The 16,127-nt window shown below is 54.8% G+C and overlaps 2 protein-coding genes across 2 annotated transcripts; one reads left to right on the top strand and one right to left on the bottom strand.

The window, feature by feature from the left end:
• Positions 1-9,408: 9,408 nt before the first annotated feature.
• On the top strand, positions 9,409-11,788 carry LOC140901678 (prostate and testis expressed protein 4-like). Its single transcript, XM_073320922.1, has 3 exons — positions 9,409-9,638; positions 10,836-10,952; positions 11,453-11,788. The coding sequence occupies exons 1-3, from the start codon at positions 9,587-9,589 to the stop codon at positions 11,566-11,568; spliced, it is 285 nt and encodes a 94-aa protein (XP_073177023.1). The 5' UTR covers positions 9,409-9,586; the 3' UTR covers positions 11,569-11,788.
• Positions 11,789-12,821: 1,033 nt separating this feature from the next.
• ACRV1 (acrosomal vesicle protein 1) lies at positions 12,822-16,127 on the bottom strand. The gene is made up of 3 exons (XM_073320981.1): positions 16,006-16,127; positions 15,514-15,633; positions 12,822-14,080 (listed from the first exon to the last, which is right to left on the bottom strand). Exons 1-3 carry the CDS (start codon positions 16,055-16,057, stop codon positions 13,926-13,928), a joined length of 327 nt encoding a protein of 108 aa, XP_073177082.1. The 5' UTR covers positions 16,058-16,127; the 3' UTR covers positions 12,822-13,925.

Here is a 16,127-nt window from a genome sequence, read left to right as displayed (position 1 = left end):
GTGTTCTGAACAGAATTTCATTTCAGAAAAGTTTGCCCCTTCTAGGGATCTCAACTTATTAACAAAGCAAAGGATCCAGACAAGCCGGTGTCTCATTCCCACAACACCACCTCCCAGCATCTAGCAGTGCCCCCTTTCTGTTTTATTTCAGTAGGAAGGTAGGGAGTCTTTTCATGTCTTCCACATTGGGCAGGGAGGGGGTTCCAGTTTTGGCTCAGGATTCAGCTTTCTGCTATGCCTCTGAGTCCTTCAATCAGTCAGGCTTGCTTCTCCAGCAGGCCTGGCAGTATAGGAGCAGTTCAAAGCTCACTCCCATAATGACTGAAGTCAGGTATGACACTGCCAGTTTTCAAGCAGTGGTTTAGCAACACGTTTTGTATTGTGACCTCTTCTTTCCTAGCTTTAGTCATAAACTTGAAAGGAAAGGTTTACATATTCCTGATACAGGCCTCCGGGCCATTTGATGTAGCTTCCCAAAACAGAGGTCAAACTGGGACTGTGGTTTAAATTAATAGACTATATCTGGCCAAGAGTGTTGTAGGGTTTTTTGGCATGAAAATGCTTAGGAGAGATCAGAAGGCTGCCTGGCTTATGCAAGGGGAACCCCTGATACAAATCAGAACTGCTGAGATTTCAATTTAGTAATAATGAGGTTTATAGACCAGGAAACAAAGTAGAGAAATCCAAACGAAGCAAAGTTCACAGTTCAGCAGCGCAATATCATAGGCGAACGGATACATGCTCAGTACACCAGCAATATTTCAGAGACCACTGAAATGTTGCACCAGCTGCTGGCTCTGGATATGTGAAGATTGCTTGAAAGTCAGTCTCCCTTGCATAGGCGCTCTTATTTCAGTTTTGAGTGCTTTTACCAACCAACTGAAGTTGATTCCTTATCAGCTAAATCGATTCAAGACCTAAATTGGTGTAGGTAAGCTGGTGCAAGCCCCTAATGTAGATGCACTTAAACCAGTTTAACTTGCATCTTTTTAGCTTCCCTCAGTGGTTACTGATGCAAGTTAAAGTGATTTCAGTGACAGTTTCACTGGTTTAAATATATGGATGTTAAAGGTTGCATTAGTTTTAAATAGATTTTAAATTGATTTGGGCAAACTAGTGCAAATCTCCTAGCATAAACAAGGCGTAAGACGTGCAAAGGTGAAGGGACCTGCCCTAGAATACAGCTAGTAGAGCTGGAACTGGAACTCCAGAGTTCCTAGCCTGTGCTCTCTCCACTAGCCCACATTACTATCCTTTGCCTGAGGGAATGGTGAAATGGGATAATCAGCGAGGCAGGGGTGTGGGTGTGAATGCAGCTAACTGGGATCTCTGCTGAGTAAGGCAGAGGTATATGAGCTCCCAGCTGTGAGGACCTCGATTGTGGCTGAGTCAGTCTGGCAGCGAGCCTGTTAGTGCCATGTATGGCAAGAGTTTTCAGAGTTAGGATCGTTTTGGAAATGTCAAATTAGCACCATAAAGGCAGCGAGGTCCTAGGTGGTGGTCTTGGATTGTGGAGGCATCTTGAAGCCCGAGATGGGGGATGAGAGAAGGGCTTGGGATCCCTATAGCATGGAGGAGGCAGGCCCCGCAATTCCATGAGGTGGAGATCCACATTGGTGCTGTTGGTAGTTCTAATTGTTGCAGAAATCAGAGTTGCAGCAGGAAATTTGGTGGTGGCCAGACTTCGTTGGCTCCATGATGTTGCATCTGTCACCTTGCATAGCACAATCTGCTTGAGAAGAAAATTGGATGCCTGCTGTGTAGGGAGGAAAAACACATCAGGACAATGCACCCAGGAATGAGGGCTCCTTCCAAGATTCTCACAAGTGCCCGCTCAGTTCAACTCAGTGGCAAAGGTGGAGTGTCTAACCAGAAATAGTTTATGTACTCATTTCCTCTCTCCGCTCACAGGGCTAGACTAACATTTAGGCTAACAAGACATGTGGGCCAAGAGAGATGAGAGTGCTGACCCTCGAAAGAACATGGAGGTAAAGAACTGCTCTTGCTGCCCAGCTCTACTGTGTGAACACATATGGATCATGACAGATCAGGACTCATGGGGTTATCCACATAACTCAGTGCTGGGGCAAATGGCTAACTTCTGCTGGGGCAGACTAGAGCTTGATTTAAAGTCTTCTCCAAAGGACCACTTCCAGCAATAGCACAGCAACCAACCAACATTCTTCAGTCCTACTTTGTGAGCTCAGTGTTTGGGTACACACTGGAGATGGGGACAAAAAGCTAAGCCAGCTACTTAATGCTGGGATCCATGCTGAACCCCCAAAGTAGGTCACGTCAAGATTAAGATGTACTGCGCTCCCAGGTGATCACTGAAGCTCCCAGGTTCCCTCTGATAGGAAGAAGGGAGTAAACGCTGGTGTCCCAGCCACACACAACCTTTGGGTGCACTGTTCCTAATGTCGTTTCACTGGGCTACAGGATTCTTCATTTCCTGCCCTAAAGTGCTGTCCCTGGTTAAACAGCTGCCACGTTCCCCAAGGTGACTGCCTTTCAGAATTGGGTGATGTGCCCCATATAGTCTCACCTATCCCAGCGGCATGTTGTGGTTTCCATTCGTTGATTTCACCGTTTGAGCTCCTTGGATGGGGGAGGTGCTAAAGAAGTGGCCAGTACTAGTCTGTGTCCTCTGCCCGGGCAGCTCCCCTGGTTTGCCAGTGCAGCGCAGCCACTATGGCACTGCATGGTCTGCAGCTGGGCTGGGACTTGTGAATAAGGCCCCCTTTGGCCATGGGTCCAGTGTCTCCATTGACCCTCATGGGTCCTGCTGGCCCTGTTCGCATGCAGTTAAGCCGCCTTCCCAAAGCCAGTCCTCTTCCCGTCTTGGCCCTAAGATGGACCCTCCTTGGAGAGAGGGAAGTAGCTTTTCATAACCCATTACTGTCACTTCAAGCTCCTTACCCTACAGCTCTGCAAGCAGGGGTTAAATAGAATGCTGCATAGGTAACTCCGACAGCCCTTGCCTGGACACCCAGCCAGAAGGCAAGACTCATCACATTTCTTGGCCACAAGGGGTCACTAAGGGTACAGCATGCCTTTTCTCCCTGTCCTGTCTCATTTGGGGCCCAACTGAGAGAGAGGCAGCCTGAGCTGATATAAACCACCCCATGGGGAGTGCCCATTTTGGTACATACTGGTATAGACTCTGATGAGTTTGCAGGGCAGCCCTGGCGGAAGGTGGCAAATGCCCTGTCCTTTGATGCAGCCGAAGATGGGAATCTTGTTTTGGCAAACAATACATCGAAGGACTTCAGCTGCAGGAAAAAGGAGGAAAAACCCACACAGAGCCAGACAGGAAGCAGTTAGCAGAGAAGGCCACAGAATTCCCCATGCACCTGCCATGGAGAGTGTGTCATGTGATGACAAAGACCACCCGCAGATGGAGCCAAAGAAGAGGCCTGTGGAGAAGCAAGTCAGGCAAGAGTCTGCTCGTGATAAAGGTAAATTCCCTGGGCTGGCAGTAGCACATGCCAATGTCCCTCCACTAGGGGGAAGCAAACGTGTTAGAGGGTATTACACAGGAGGCAGGGCTGGGCAATAGTTGGTTCCCAATCCCTAAGGACAGAGGCAGGTAACACAAAGACAAGTGGGGACTGTTCTCCCCGCGACTGCTAAGCAGTCTCTCCAGTGCCCAGAGGAAGCCAGTTGCCAGTTTCTGACAGGGTTTGGTTACACAGGAGACAAATGCTGTTAGTCACCATCTAGCAGTGAAATGCAGGAACTGTGCACGCGACACGAGGACAATCACCGCTGGACTGCTTTGTTAGCTGTGCTCCATGTCTCCAGTGGCTCTCCACAGGCAGCTTGGATATGCTGCATGGAATGGACTAGCACAGTGGGGGTGTTGGTGCTGTGATCTGCTGCTCGCAGACCTTGGAAAGATCCGGTTCATCGAGGCTAGATTACAAAACCAGAAGGGACCACAGATCATCTAGTCAGACCTCCTGTATAGCACAGGCCAGATAATTTCACCTAGTTACTCCTATTCCCTGGGCCCCCCAGGAATTCTGCCACTGCAGCCCAGGCACTTATCTTTCCAGCGCCCCCATTTTGTTTCAGGGACTCACCTGGGACACAGCAGAGCAGGGCAGAGAAGCCCAGAGCCAAGAGCTTGTTCATCTTTAGCTTCGTCTCCGTAAAGCCGCAGTCATGTGGGGTGAGTGGGGATCCTGAGACTGCAAACCTCGCTCAGTGGCTGCTGGGCAGGGCAGAACTGAATTGATATCCCCAGGGCAAAGGCGAGTCCTGGGAGGAACCAACATGCACCCCCGGGATCTTACTCGTTGGACTCTTGTCGTATGGCAGACCGGGGGCAAGACGCTCCCTGCCCAGATGAGCGGCTGCTGCTCCATAAACATGCTAATGCAGGGGTCGGCAACCTTTCAGAAGTGGTGTGCCAAGTCTTCCTTTATTCACTCTAATTTTAACGTTTTTAGAAGGTCTCTTTCTATAAGTCTTTAATATATAACTAAACTATTGTTGTATGTAAAGTAAATAAGGTTTTTAAAAATGTTTAAGAAGCTTCATTTAAAATTAAATTACAATGCAGAGTCCCCCGGACCTGTGGCCAGGACCTGGGCAGTGTGAGTGTCACTGAAAATCCGCTCGTGTGCTGCAGGTTGCCTACCCCTGTGCTAATCAGAGACTAAATTTGGCTGAAGGCCTGAGGGATGGAGGAGGCAAACTGGCTGAAGGGCCCTGCACTGTGGTGCTGGCCGGGGGAAGGGTATGATGGGAGGGCTGGTGTAACTGAGGGAGAGGAGAGAATGTGGGATCCGATCCCAAGTTACTTGGTGGGCCAGATCCTGAGCTCAGGTACACCTGTGTGAGCCCAGAGTCCCTCCCCATCGACCCGGTGTCCCAGGGCTCAGCACCTGGCCCACTGAGGTGAAGTTAGTTTATTTTAAGGTTGTTTGTACAGCAAGTTCCCATTACCGGCCATGGCCCTGTGTGACAGGGACACACGGCGGCCCTGTGAGGAGGCCCCTCGGGAGGGCGGGGAGTGTTATGGAAAAGAACGAGACTTTCAGTGCCAGCCTTGTCAGGGAGTGCTACCAGTAGGGCAGCTTTCAGAGTAACAGCCGTGTTAGTCTGTATTCGCAAAAAGAAAAGGACTTGTGGCACCTTAGAGACTAACCAATTTATTTGAGCATGAGCTTTCGTGAGCTCCAGCTCACTTCATCGGATGCATTCCCATCCGATGAAGTGAGCTGTAGCTCACGAAAGCTTATGCTCAAATAAATTGGTTGGCCTCGAAGGTGCCCCAAGTCCTCCTCTTCTTCTTTTTTTTTTAGTAGTGCATGGAGCATCTGGCAGGATTGGGCTCTATGGGACCCGCTCGTGTGGCCCTTCCCCCCCCCCGACTTGGGTACGACACTGCAGGAACACGGGGGCCCACATCCCTGCAGAAGTTTGCAGGATTAGGACAGTTCAGGGGGAAAGGGTGGGGGAGGGGATGAAATGGGGTTCAGCTGCGGTTCACCCAGGAACTGTTTTCCAGTAGCATCCTGATAGGTTAGCAGTAGCTGTGGGTGCATGAGCTGAGAAGGAGAGACAGGGTTGAGTGCCACACTGGCAGCTAAGCCCATGGCCTCTCATGCTCTCTCCCAGCCATTGAAGACAAGCAGGGATAGGAGGGATCCCTGTGAGACCCACAGTGGGGCCTTTGGAGAGGGGCCGTTACCCACCGCCCTTCTGAGTTCTGATGCAGAAGGCTGATTGGAGCCATTGAAGCAGCTCCTGCTGGGATCTGTGTCAGCAGGTAGCAGGACTTTATGGTGCACTGTGTCAAAGGCTGCGGAGAGGTCCAGCAACAGGGGCATAGAGAGCTGACCTGCGTCCACGGCCACGAGGCTGTCGTCTCTGCTGTGCCCTGGTATGAACCCTGCTGCAAGGCAGCCCCATGTTGTTGGGCCAGCGTGGTTATGACCGTCTCAGTTGTTATAGGAGGTTGGAGACAGGGCAGCTGTTGGAAAGATCTACTGGGTTGGGGTTTGGGTGGTGAGAACTGGTCAAGCACTTGACTTTTTTAAAGGGTTTGGTAGCTGTGTCTCTCTGGAGGAGGCATTGACTAGTTCCTGATGACTCTCCTCTAATGAGATGGGATGGTCTAAGTACTATGAACCCCGAAACATACAAATGGGACAGAGTCCCCCTCACACAGAGTGGGGAGGCAAAACACCCTTTCTCCCCCTCCCCCAAACATCTGGCCAGCCCACGCTCAGCTCAGGTCTGCTCTCATGCAACCCCAGGGAGCAGAATGCTATGCTCTGGATCCACCCACCTGAGCCCGTCGAGCCTGGCTGGAAGTGAGGCAGTGGGGGGTTGTGCTGGGAGCATGGATGACAGCTGGTGGGAGTATGTTTAGCCCTGTGGAGGGGATAGCACCGGATCAGATGGAGCTGATTTGTTTGGGGACAGAGACTGTGGCTTGGCACGTCCCAAGGTCACTCTGAACCCAGAACACTGAGGAGCCCACTTTGTGTCAGGTGCTGTACGCGCAAATCATGCCGAAGCATCAACGCACTAATGTCCTAAGTGGGGCCAAAGGGGAAACAAATCTGACTGGTGCTGTCTGTGTCGCTACCTTGCTAAACTCACCCATGTGGGTAGGGACCGAATGGCTAGGCAGCAGTTCTGCAGAAAAGGACCTAGGGGTGACAGTGGACGAGAAGCTGGATATGAGTCAGCAGTGTGCCCTTGTTGCCAAGAAAGCCAATGGCATTTTGGGATGTATAAGTAGGGGCATAGCGAGCAGATCGAGGGACATGATCATTCCCCTCTATTTGACATTGGTGAGGCCTCATCTGGAGTACTGTGTCCAGTTTTGGGCCCCACACTTCAAGAAGGATGTGGATAAATTGGAGAGAGTCCAGCGAAGGGCAACAAAAATGATTAGGGGACTGGAACACATGAGTTATGAGGAGAGGCTGAGGGAGCTGGGATTGTTTAGTCTGCAGAAGAGAAGAATGAGGGGGGATTTGATAGCTGCTTTCAACTACCTGAAAGGGGGTTCCAAAGAGGATGGCTCTAGACTGTTCTCAATGGTAGCAGATGACAGAACGAGGAGTAATGGTCTCAAGTTGCAGTGGGGGAGGTTTAGATTGGATATTAGGAAAAACTTTTTCACTAAGAGGGTGGTAAAACACTGGAATGTGTTACCTAGGGAGGTGGTAGAATCTCCTTCCTTAGAGGTTTTTAAGGTCAGGCTTGACAAAGCCCTGGCTGGGATGATTTAACTGGGAATTGGTCCTGCTTTGAGCAGGGGGTTGGACTAGATGACCTTCTGGGGTCCCTTCCAACCCTGATATTCTATGATTCTATGTGTCTTGTGCTAAGGAAGTGCCTTTAAAATCTCAGTGCACCCAGCACATCACAGACTGTGCTAACAGACCCTGGCCCCCATACAGCACCCTTCCCCCTGCCAGCACAGATGGGGATGCACTGCATGCTGCAGCCTGTGCGAATGCAAACCTGTACCCCTTTTGGTCCAAGTAGTTAGCCAGTATTCGGGGCTCTGTGGGTCATTTCCATTAGGAGGAGAGACTGATGAGAGAGTCAGGTATTTCTTTGGTGCAATCCTGTTTAGTCAAAAGACTGGCCACAAAGTCCTATTTCCCTAAACAAAGCAGAACCAAACAGCAGGCAGTTTCTTTGCCCAGAAACCCAAGTCTGCGTTTCCAGCCAGCACTGTGCCCAAACAGAAGCCCTGTCTCTCAGCTTCCTGTCAGGGCCATGCTCACCCCTGCTTGTCTTGCCTGCTGATGCTGGTGCACACAGGTAGCTGCAAGCAATCAATCCCCTAGCCCCTGTGTTTTACAGTCAGTCTCAGGGAAACCTCTTAGCCCCACATAGAATCACAGAAGTGTAGGGATGAGAGGAACCTTGAGAGGTCACCAAGTCCAGCCCCCAGCCCTGAGGCAGGACCAAGTGAGCCTGAACCATCCCTGACAGGTGTTTGTCTAACCTGTTCTTAAAAACTTCCAATGAGGGGGATTCCACAGCCTCCCTTGGAAGCCTGTTCCAGAGCTACCTTTATGTCTAACTTCCCCTGGTCTTGTTCTCAGGAACAGCTGGACCGTTTTGGCTGAAACTTCCCAAGAAAATTCAGCCAGAGGCAGACACCGGTCATGGAAAATGTCAGTCTAACTAGCTAAAGTTTGGCAAAGGTATCAGCAACTGAAAACAGGGCCCTATAATGAGATGTCTTGGGCAACCGTAATAACAAGTGGGGCTAACAGCCCCTTCACCGAAGGCTGGACTATGCAGCCACCTCTCGGGCCCAGCCCAGGTTTAGGACAGGACTGGTGGATGGATCCCCTGTCCAGTTGAAACTGCCAGGGGAGGGGGTGTTTCAGGAGGTGGAATGTCATTGCTTGAGTTGGACGCCTTGGCTAATGCCAGTGAGGTCCCTCTGGGGCCTGGGCATTGGCCTCCAGCAGCCAGGGTGACAACACTAAATAGCGTGTGGCTGAGATGGTCCAAACGACTCCATAAAGGGGGCTTAGAGTGACCCTGGGACGGGCCGAGCCGCAGACTCTGTCCCGAAGCGAATTGGATCCCTCTGATCCTGCACTGCCTCCGCTGCTGGGCTAAAAATACTGATGGAAATCTGCCACCCACGTTCCCAGCATGTTCCCTCTCTGTCCTTTGCAGTGGTCAGGCTCTGGTGGGCAGATCCCCAGGGGCTCTGTTCCCTGGGCATGAGGGGGCACACACAGCGGTTGGAGGAGTTTGCACCTTTCCCAGCGCATGAGCTGAGGGGGGTGCTGCAGCTCTCCCCTCCCACGGCCACTGGGGGCTGCAGGTTTGTTTGTGAGGTTCCTGTCCTGCTCGCCCATGCCCACCATCCCACCATAATCCTGATCCCCCATCCCAGCTCCCAGTTGCCCTGCTGGTAACTGGGGACACATGCTGCCTCTTTCTCCATAACAGCTGGTGGGACTCTCTGCCTGTGGCCAGGGCGTTCTCTGTTGGAGCCACTAGCTCTGCTGCCCTCCACGTCCCAGCAGGGAGACTTTCAAGGGGGTGTCAGTCTGCTGTGGCCAACTCTACTGCAGCTGGCTCCCCTCTCCCCGGGAGTGGGTGTGTGTCTCAGCCAGGCAGACTCAGCAGCCAGCTGTGCATCGGGCCCGGTTGGAAGGTTTTATTCACAATAACGGGGCAAGAAGTTTAATGCTTAAAAAGGACCATTTATGTTCTGTGGGCATTGGGCGGGACCCTATGGGAGCCCTGGGCGACGGGCACCAGTGCAGTCCAACCCCAGCCTTTGGGGAGGGTGGGCAGCTGCCTGCCCAGAGCTGGTCACCTGAGCAGGAATCGCTCTGCTCCTGGGCTGACCATCCGATCCGATCTGGGGATATGACTGTTAATCAACAGAAACTCATGGGTGTTTCCCGCAGGATGGGCCCTGACTGGCTGCTGCCCGGCCCCACCAGGGGTAATATAAATCCGGCTGGTGTTTGAGTTGTGCCGTACTCCGCCCACTGCCCTGCACCACTGCCTGGGCTCTCACTTGCCCAGCACACCGTGCTGCTTTCCACTCTGCTTGAAGGAGAGAAAACGAAGGATGAGCAAGATGCTGGTTCCTATTTTCACAGCCCTGCTGTACTTCTCAACGGGTAAGTCCCCAAACAAAACCGACCTATTCACTCCCAAAGGGGCCAGATCCTCGGCTCCATCGGGGAGCTGGCCCTTCGACGTCAGTGGAGCTAGCTAGGATGATGTACACCAGCAGAGGAGCTGGCCTTTGTTGGTTAGGGAGAGGGATTCACATACTGTAGCGGAAGAGCAGGCTGTGCTCTGCATTAGGGACAGATGCCTTGGCAAAGCCAGGCTGGCCTAGGGAGGGCCCTGCGAGGGGACAGATAACATCAGCGTGTTCTGAAGTCAATTCAGGGAAATGGATGGGTTCACAAGACTGAGACAGGGCTGTTGAGTTGTGCAAACCAGCGACATGCTTCCCAAATTTGCCCAAATACAGCAGGGCCATGAGCTTGTTAGAAGCGTCTCTGGCAGTCGCAAAGTCCAGTTGGGCTGGATCCAGGCAGTTGGTAGAGAGAGATCTAGCCTCTTTGTGTAACTAGCAAGGGGGATTTTGAGGTGACCTGTGCAGTGAACATTACCAGTCCCTTTTCTCCAAGACAAAGAACTGGACAACGTGTGTTGCAAAATGGTGAGCGGCAGCCAGTGCCAATCACTTCCGTGGGTCACTTTGTGGTTTTCACATTATTTTAAATTCTTAATAAAATTACAGGGGCAGGAAAAGTTCTATGCTGCCACAGGGATAGTGGAATAGAGAGATCTGACTGGCTGCTGACATGCTGCACAGTGTTTTTTCCCCAGGCTCTTTAAAATACTCACTGACTCTTTCATAAGCAGTACAGAAAAACTGGAATGGGCCTTCAGATTGATTTGATTCACTCTCCACATAGAAATCACAGTTTCTGAAATATTTTGAACTAAGAGAATAAAAGCTCATTGTAACTGCAAGGACCAGAGAGAAAGGTATTTTTCCCATTCCCCCCCACCCACCCACACTCCCCGGTTTACTTTGTTAGCATATCGCGGCCCTCTGTTTAGTCAGTTTCCGAGGCAGAGCTAGTGTGTGTATGCTGACAAGCTTCTATTTCATGAGCTTGGCTGGGCCAGTTCCCTAGGCCGATCCACACTCAGCCTTTCTTATGACAGAGGGAAGTGAGCGCTCCCTGTCACCCAGCCACGCTCCTGATCAGATGGGTGACTCTGTTTCCCCGCCCATCTCCAGTGGCCCTCTGTGCCTGGCGAGTTGTCATTCTCTTCTCTCTCCTGTCACGCAGCGGGAGCCCTGCTATGCCACATGTGTGTCAGACTGCAGCCAAACAAGATGTGCACAGGATGGAAATCGTGCAAGGCGGATCAGGAGGAATCCTGCTTCGTCCACACACACTCATTAGGTAGGTGCATGTGGCATGCACGCACCCCGCTCTCATTCCTGCTGTTTTCAGTCACCACGAGATGCCCCATCTCTGGGGCTCACGGTGCTGCCCCTGGCAGGGTGAGAACTAGGATGGTCTCTGCTAGGTCTAGAGCGAGCCCTGGTTGCCAGACTGGCAGGAGCACTGGGGAACTCCAGAGGGAGCTATGTTCAGCCCTTAGTTCAGAAAGGTGGCTGTGACATGAGGCCGTAGGGAAGAGCAGGAGGATGAGGGGTAGGGGTGTGGGAATCTCCTGAGGGCAGAGGGAGGGACCGGCAGGTGTCTTCCCCTGGAGCAATGGGAAAGGAATGGCAGAGCATGACAACGGAGCCCTGGTTCCTGGGCGTCAACAAAGGGAAAGGCATCTCAGCTGGGGATGCTCTGGCTATGGGGCTGGACCAGATGCTGGATTCCTCTGGCACAGTCCCAGGGAGGAGGCGTCTGTCCCTGTCGCCCAGGCTCTCTCTCTCTCTCTCCAGGGAACAACTTCGTCTTTGCAAAGATGGGCTGCGTCAGCAATTGCCAGGACTACGTCGTAGGCCCATACAACTGGCACATCTTCCACTGCTGCACCAAAGACTTCTGCAACGCCTAGGGGCCATGGACACCCCCTCACTTCCCACTCACGTGGGAGCAGCTGCACTTCTGGAAGAAGTCCATGTTCTCCCCTCCCCCCCCATCCCTCCTGGTTTCTCTCCAGTCTGATTAAAAACCCACCAGAATCCAAGATCTGCTGTAGCTCATGCCTGCCCTCTCCTGTCCTCTGGCCTCCCCCTTCCCATGGCCCCCTCCCCTTTGACCCCTCTCCTGCCTGCTCACCCCCTGTCTGTGTCTCGCTGGCCCACTATGACTCCCTTGGATATTGGGTTTGCTGTGGTGCCGTGGGTTAAGGTGACCCATGCGCCCCCCCCGCCCAGCTGTCATTCAGAGCCCCCCTCCTCCCCAAGAGCATTAAGGGGCCCCTCTCCCTGGCAGCGCTCTGAACAGGGTGGGCAGTTTGCCAGTGGGGAAGGCTCCAGTGCCCTCCCTTGACGTTTGAGGGACGGGGACACCGTGCCTGCCACCCAGCCAGCCCTGCTCAATCCCCCCTCCATCCGCCAGGCTCCCCCGAATGCCCGGGGCCAGCCCTGAGCCTGGGGCCCGTGTAACCCATACCCCGCAGGGCAGTGCTCCCTGTTCCTCTGGCGGTAGCTGGGTGTCAGACAGAGGCTGAGGAGCCTGCCACAGCCGTGGCTAACGGAGCTGGCTGGGTCTGTCAGCTGAGGCGGTCCCGGCTCATGCGTTAAGGACCCCACCGCCAACGGCCCAGCCAGGGCCAACATATCGTCCGCCATTCCCAAAGGCCAGGAGGAACGAGGGTGGGACTGTCGTTAAGATACTTTGTGGGGTGGGAATCTTACCTCCTTAGAATTTGTTAATTACTGATTTCCCCAAATTTGTTCTGTTGTCTGCCCTACCCCCCTTTCCCCTCCCCTAATAAAGTTCTCTTTGTTTTAACCCCTGGACTCGGTCCCACCAAGGGTGCTCAGGGTGGGGTACATAGTTTCATTCATTTCTGGGGAGGGGATCAAGTCGGTGTCAGCTAAGGAGGGCACCCCGAGAACACTGAACGCAGCCCTTTTGCTGCCAACACAGGGTTACACTTAGACCCGCCCTCCCAATGGGAAGAACTTGGTTGTAATGCCACAGGGCCAGGCACTCTGCTTTACCCACCAGAGGGAGATGTCCTAGCAGAACCTCTGCCATCTTTGGACACGGAGGGGTGGTGAGAGAAGCTACTGTCCCAAATGTGGGTCTGAAAATACAGTGTCCCCTGACCGTGTATGAAGAAACGAAGGCCCTGAGAGCTCCGTGAGAATCAGAGGGTTTATTGCGCAAGGAAACAAAAGAGCAAAATACCACAAAGAGGGAGATAAGTGCAGTCATTTCATCAGCGAAATCTCAGCTGCAAATACAGCAAGCCAGGATCACACCTGTCCCTGGGCACAGCGGGGAGGCGGCGTTTCAGAGACAGCTGTAACCGTTACATCGCCAATGGCGGGATGTGATCAGTAGAGAGTGACCCCATTCCAGGATCACTCAGAGACCAGGGACTGCCCCAGGCACAGTGGGGGTTGGAGCACGGCAGGGAGACGGGCAGGACTCATTTCCGAGGGCAGGGGGGCTCTGGGGGATCAGCCAGGCAGGGAGCTGGGCACGCTGCGGAGGAGGAAATCCCTGCGCGCTCTGTTGTCCGGGTTCCTGTCCCAGGCGTGGCTCTGCCAGCCTGTTGCCTGGGGGAGAACCTGGTAGCGACCCTCTTACAGCCCGTCTGGAGCAGAGACCTGTGGGTTGTGCTGTGTTCACTCTGTCTCAGGGGTCTGCGCTGAGCAGACACCAGGCTCAGGGCGTCACTGGGGCCCAGTGTACGGGGAAGCACGGAGGGAGAATTGAGTGGGTCCCACTGGTTGGCAGGTTAGGTGTCCCCTCTGCACTGCAGCCTCCTGAGCTGGCAAACTGACCACCCTGCACAGAGCGATGTCTGGGGAAATGGGGGGGGGTCCCCCTTAACATTCTCACGGGGCAGCGGCGACTCTGAAGCGACAGCTGTGGGGGAGGGTGTCGCCCCGATTCGGGCACCTTTAACTATGGAACAGCAGCAAAGCTCCAGAGTTTGGGTGCTGGGCCTGGGGCAGCAAGATGGGAGGAGGGCAGCCAGGCACGGGGAGGGGCCAAGGGGAAGCGGGACGTGGCCAGGGGGAGTGGGGCGGGGCCGGAGGGTAGAGCTCAGTTCCTAATTTAAACATCGTTTGTAGCCGACAGGAGCGGGGAATTGAGGATGACACCAGGGGATGGTCTTGGGTCCTGCTGGGTTTTACATGCGGCGAGGGGCGGGAGAGACTAACCTAGAGCCAGGGGGTGGGGTGAAGGGAGACCATGGCGTTCCTGCCAGGCCGGACTGCCAGCCTCCCGCTAGGCATAATCGGAGAATTTGGGGAAGGGGTTGTGGATGTTGCAGAAGTCCTCGTCTGTGCAGCACTGGGTGGTGTCCTTGTAGTAGTCGCCAGTGATCTCCGTATCCTTGCAGATGGACGTGCAGCCCCGCTCCACACGCCTGATAAAGCCCGCTGCAGAGGGAAAGAGTCCAGAGCCAGGTGCCAGGGACAGGCCCCTCCTGCCAGCTGAGCTGCCCGCCCCTCTGTCCAGGGCTCCTCTGTCTCCCCTTGCCACTTCCTTCGCACTGCTCCCGGGGAGGACACTTGCTGGCCCCTCTCTCTGTCCTCAGAGGACACCCGCCCCAGCGTCACAGGGTCTGTCTACACGGCAGTCAGAGCCGTGACTGAAGCCCTGTAGACAGGCCGGAGCCAGCTCCGGTGACAACAGCAGGGCAACCACGGCAGCACTGGGCAGACGAGCCCACCCGGGCCTCTGGGTGCATCCGCCAGCAGCTAGCTGTGCGGTCACCCCTGATGCCCCAGCCTCCCGGCTCGTGCTCGCCACGCGAGCTGGGCCACCCCTAGCTCTGGCCGTCCCCGTACTCACCGGCCTAGATTTAGGGACGAATGTGGCGGCCACCGAGCGAGCAGCAGCACATCTCAGAGCCAGGTCGACAGAACACCAGGACACTGTGGCCCTAAAAACAGCCGTGTAGCTGCTCCGTAGCAGGGCTGTGAGGCCCTCCCCAGCTTCCCTCCTCAGTACTGCGGCCAGCTTGGCCACAAGGGGTCACTCTAGAGCAGGGGTGGGCAAACTTTTTGGCCCGAGGGCCACATCGGGGTTGTGAAACGGTATGGAGGCCCGGGTAGGGAAGGCTGGGCCTCCGCAAACAGCCTGGCCCCTGGCCCCTATCAGCCCCCTTGCACTTCCCGCCCCCTGGCTGCCCCCCTCAGGACCCCCAACCCATCCAACCCCCCCTGCTCCTTGTCCCCTGACAGCCCCCTTCTGGGACCCCCACCCCTAACCGCCCCCCCCGGACCCCACCCCCTATCCAACCCCCCCCGCTCCCTGTCTCCTGATTCCCCCGATGCCTATGCACACCCCCACCCCTGACAGGCCCCCCGGGACCCCCGACACATCCCTCCCTCCCCCACTTCTTGTCCCCTGACCGCCCCCTCCCAGGACCCCTGTCCTGGGAGTGCCCCCCAGGACTCCACCCCCATCCAACCCCCCGCTCCCTGTCTCCTGACCGCCCTCCCGAACCTCCACCCCATCCAACCGCCCCCTGTCCCCTGACTGCCCCCCATCCAACCTCCCCCTCCTCCCGCCCCCTTACCAGGCCACTCAGAGCAGCAGGACAGGCTTAGTGGAAAGCCTGGGAGGTGGGCGGGCACAAGCCGCACTGCCCGCGCGGTGACGTGGCTGCAGGGGAGGGGGCATAGCAGGGGAGGGGATGGGGACTAGACTCCACAGCCGGCAGCTCAGGGGCTGGGCAGGACGGTCCCGTGGGCCAGATGTCGCCTGCAGGCCGTAGTTTGCCCACCTCTGGTCTAGAGTAAGGTGCCCTCACACCCCGGCAGCTCCTAAATGGCATTTCATGGGGCCCTTGGCTGCCCAGACTCACCTATAGTGATTTTCCGGGTAAAGCAGGATTCCCCCCGAGCCGCTGTGCAGGTGTGTTTGCCGAGCATACAGCTGCCGTCCTGTAACAGCATGAAACAGCTGTTGCACTGGAGAGCTGCAGCTGTGGGAGAGGACAGAGAAGGGAGAGTAGGAAACAAACAGCCAGACCCAGACTGGTGACCGGACACAGACACCAAAACAGCTTCCCAGCCGCATGGAACCAGCCATTCCCCTCCCGCATATTGATGTCCTGCTCTGGTTCATTTCATCCCTCCGTGGGCAGGTCACCGCTGGGCCAGCCTGACTTTTCAGGGGCGGCTCTGTCTCTCCGCCAGGGCACGGGCTGCCCTTTAGGTAGGATACTTGGTTGTAATTGAAATGCCCTCACTAAAGAACACAGGCCAGACCTCAGCTGATTGGACTGGCACCAGCTGAAGCTCTGCCCCACCACGGGTGGAAATCTCTCCTCGTTGGGTTTTGTTTCGGGACTTACCTGTAACTAAGCAGAGCAGGGCTGGCAAACCCAGAGCCAGGATCTTGTTCATCTTTAGTTTTCTCTCTGCCAAGAGAAGGGGGCAACTGTGCGATTGTGTCAGGTACGTGAGGAGCTGAGCC

The sequence above is a fragment of the Lepidochelys kempii genome, chromosome 22 (assembly GCF_965140265.1).
Source record: "Lepidochelys kempii isolate rLepKem1 chromosome 22, rLepKem1.hap2, whole genome shotgun sequence".
Taxonomy (NCBI): domain Eukaryota; kingdom Metazoa; phylum Chordata; order Testudines; family Cheloniidae; genus Lepidochelys; species Lepidochelys kempii.
This window is presented reverse-complemented; position numbering and strand designations above follow the sequence as displayed.

What these genes read in the sequence shown, in the direction of transcription:
- LOC140901678 (XM_073320922.1), top strand. Translation starts at nt 9,587, where the DNA reads ATGAGCAAGATGCTGGTTCCTATTTTCACAGCCCTGCTGTACTTCTCA. An exon ending in CCTGCTGTACTTCTCAACGG is followed by an intron (nt 9,639 to 10,835) that starts GTAAGTCCCCAA and finishes CCTGTCACGCAG; the next exon opens with CGGGAGCCCTGCTATGCCAC. An exon ending in CGTCCACACACACTCATTAG is followed by an intron (nt 10,953 to 11,452) that starts GTAGGTGCATGT and finishes CTCTCTCTCCAG; the next exon opens with GGAACAACTTCGTCTTTGCA.
- ACRV1 (XM_073320981.1), bottom strand. Translation starts at nt 16,057, where the DNA reads ATGAACAAGATCCTGGCTCTGGGTTTGCCAGCCCTGCTCTGCTTAGTT. An exon ending in CCTGCTCTGCTTAGTTACAG is followed by an intron (nt 15,634 to 16,005) that starts GTAAGTCCCGAA and finishes CCTCTCCCACAG; the next exon opens with CTGCAGCTCTCCAGTGCAAC. An exon ending in TACCCGGAAAATCACTATAG is followed by an intron (nt 14,081 to 15,513) that starts GTGAGTCTGGGC and finishes TTCCCTCTGCAG; the next exon opens with CGGGCTTTATCAGGCGTGTG.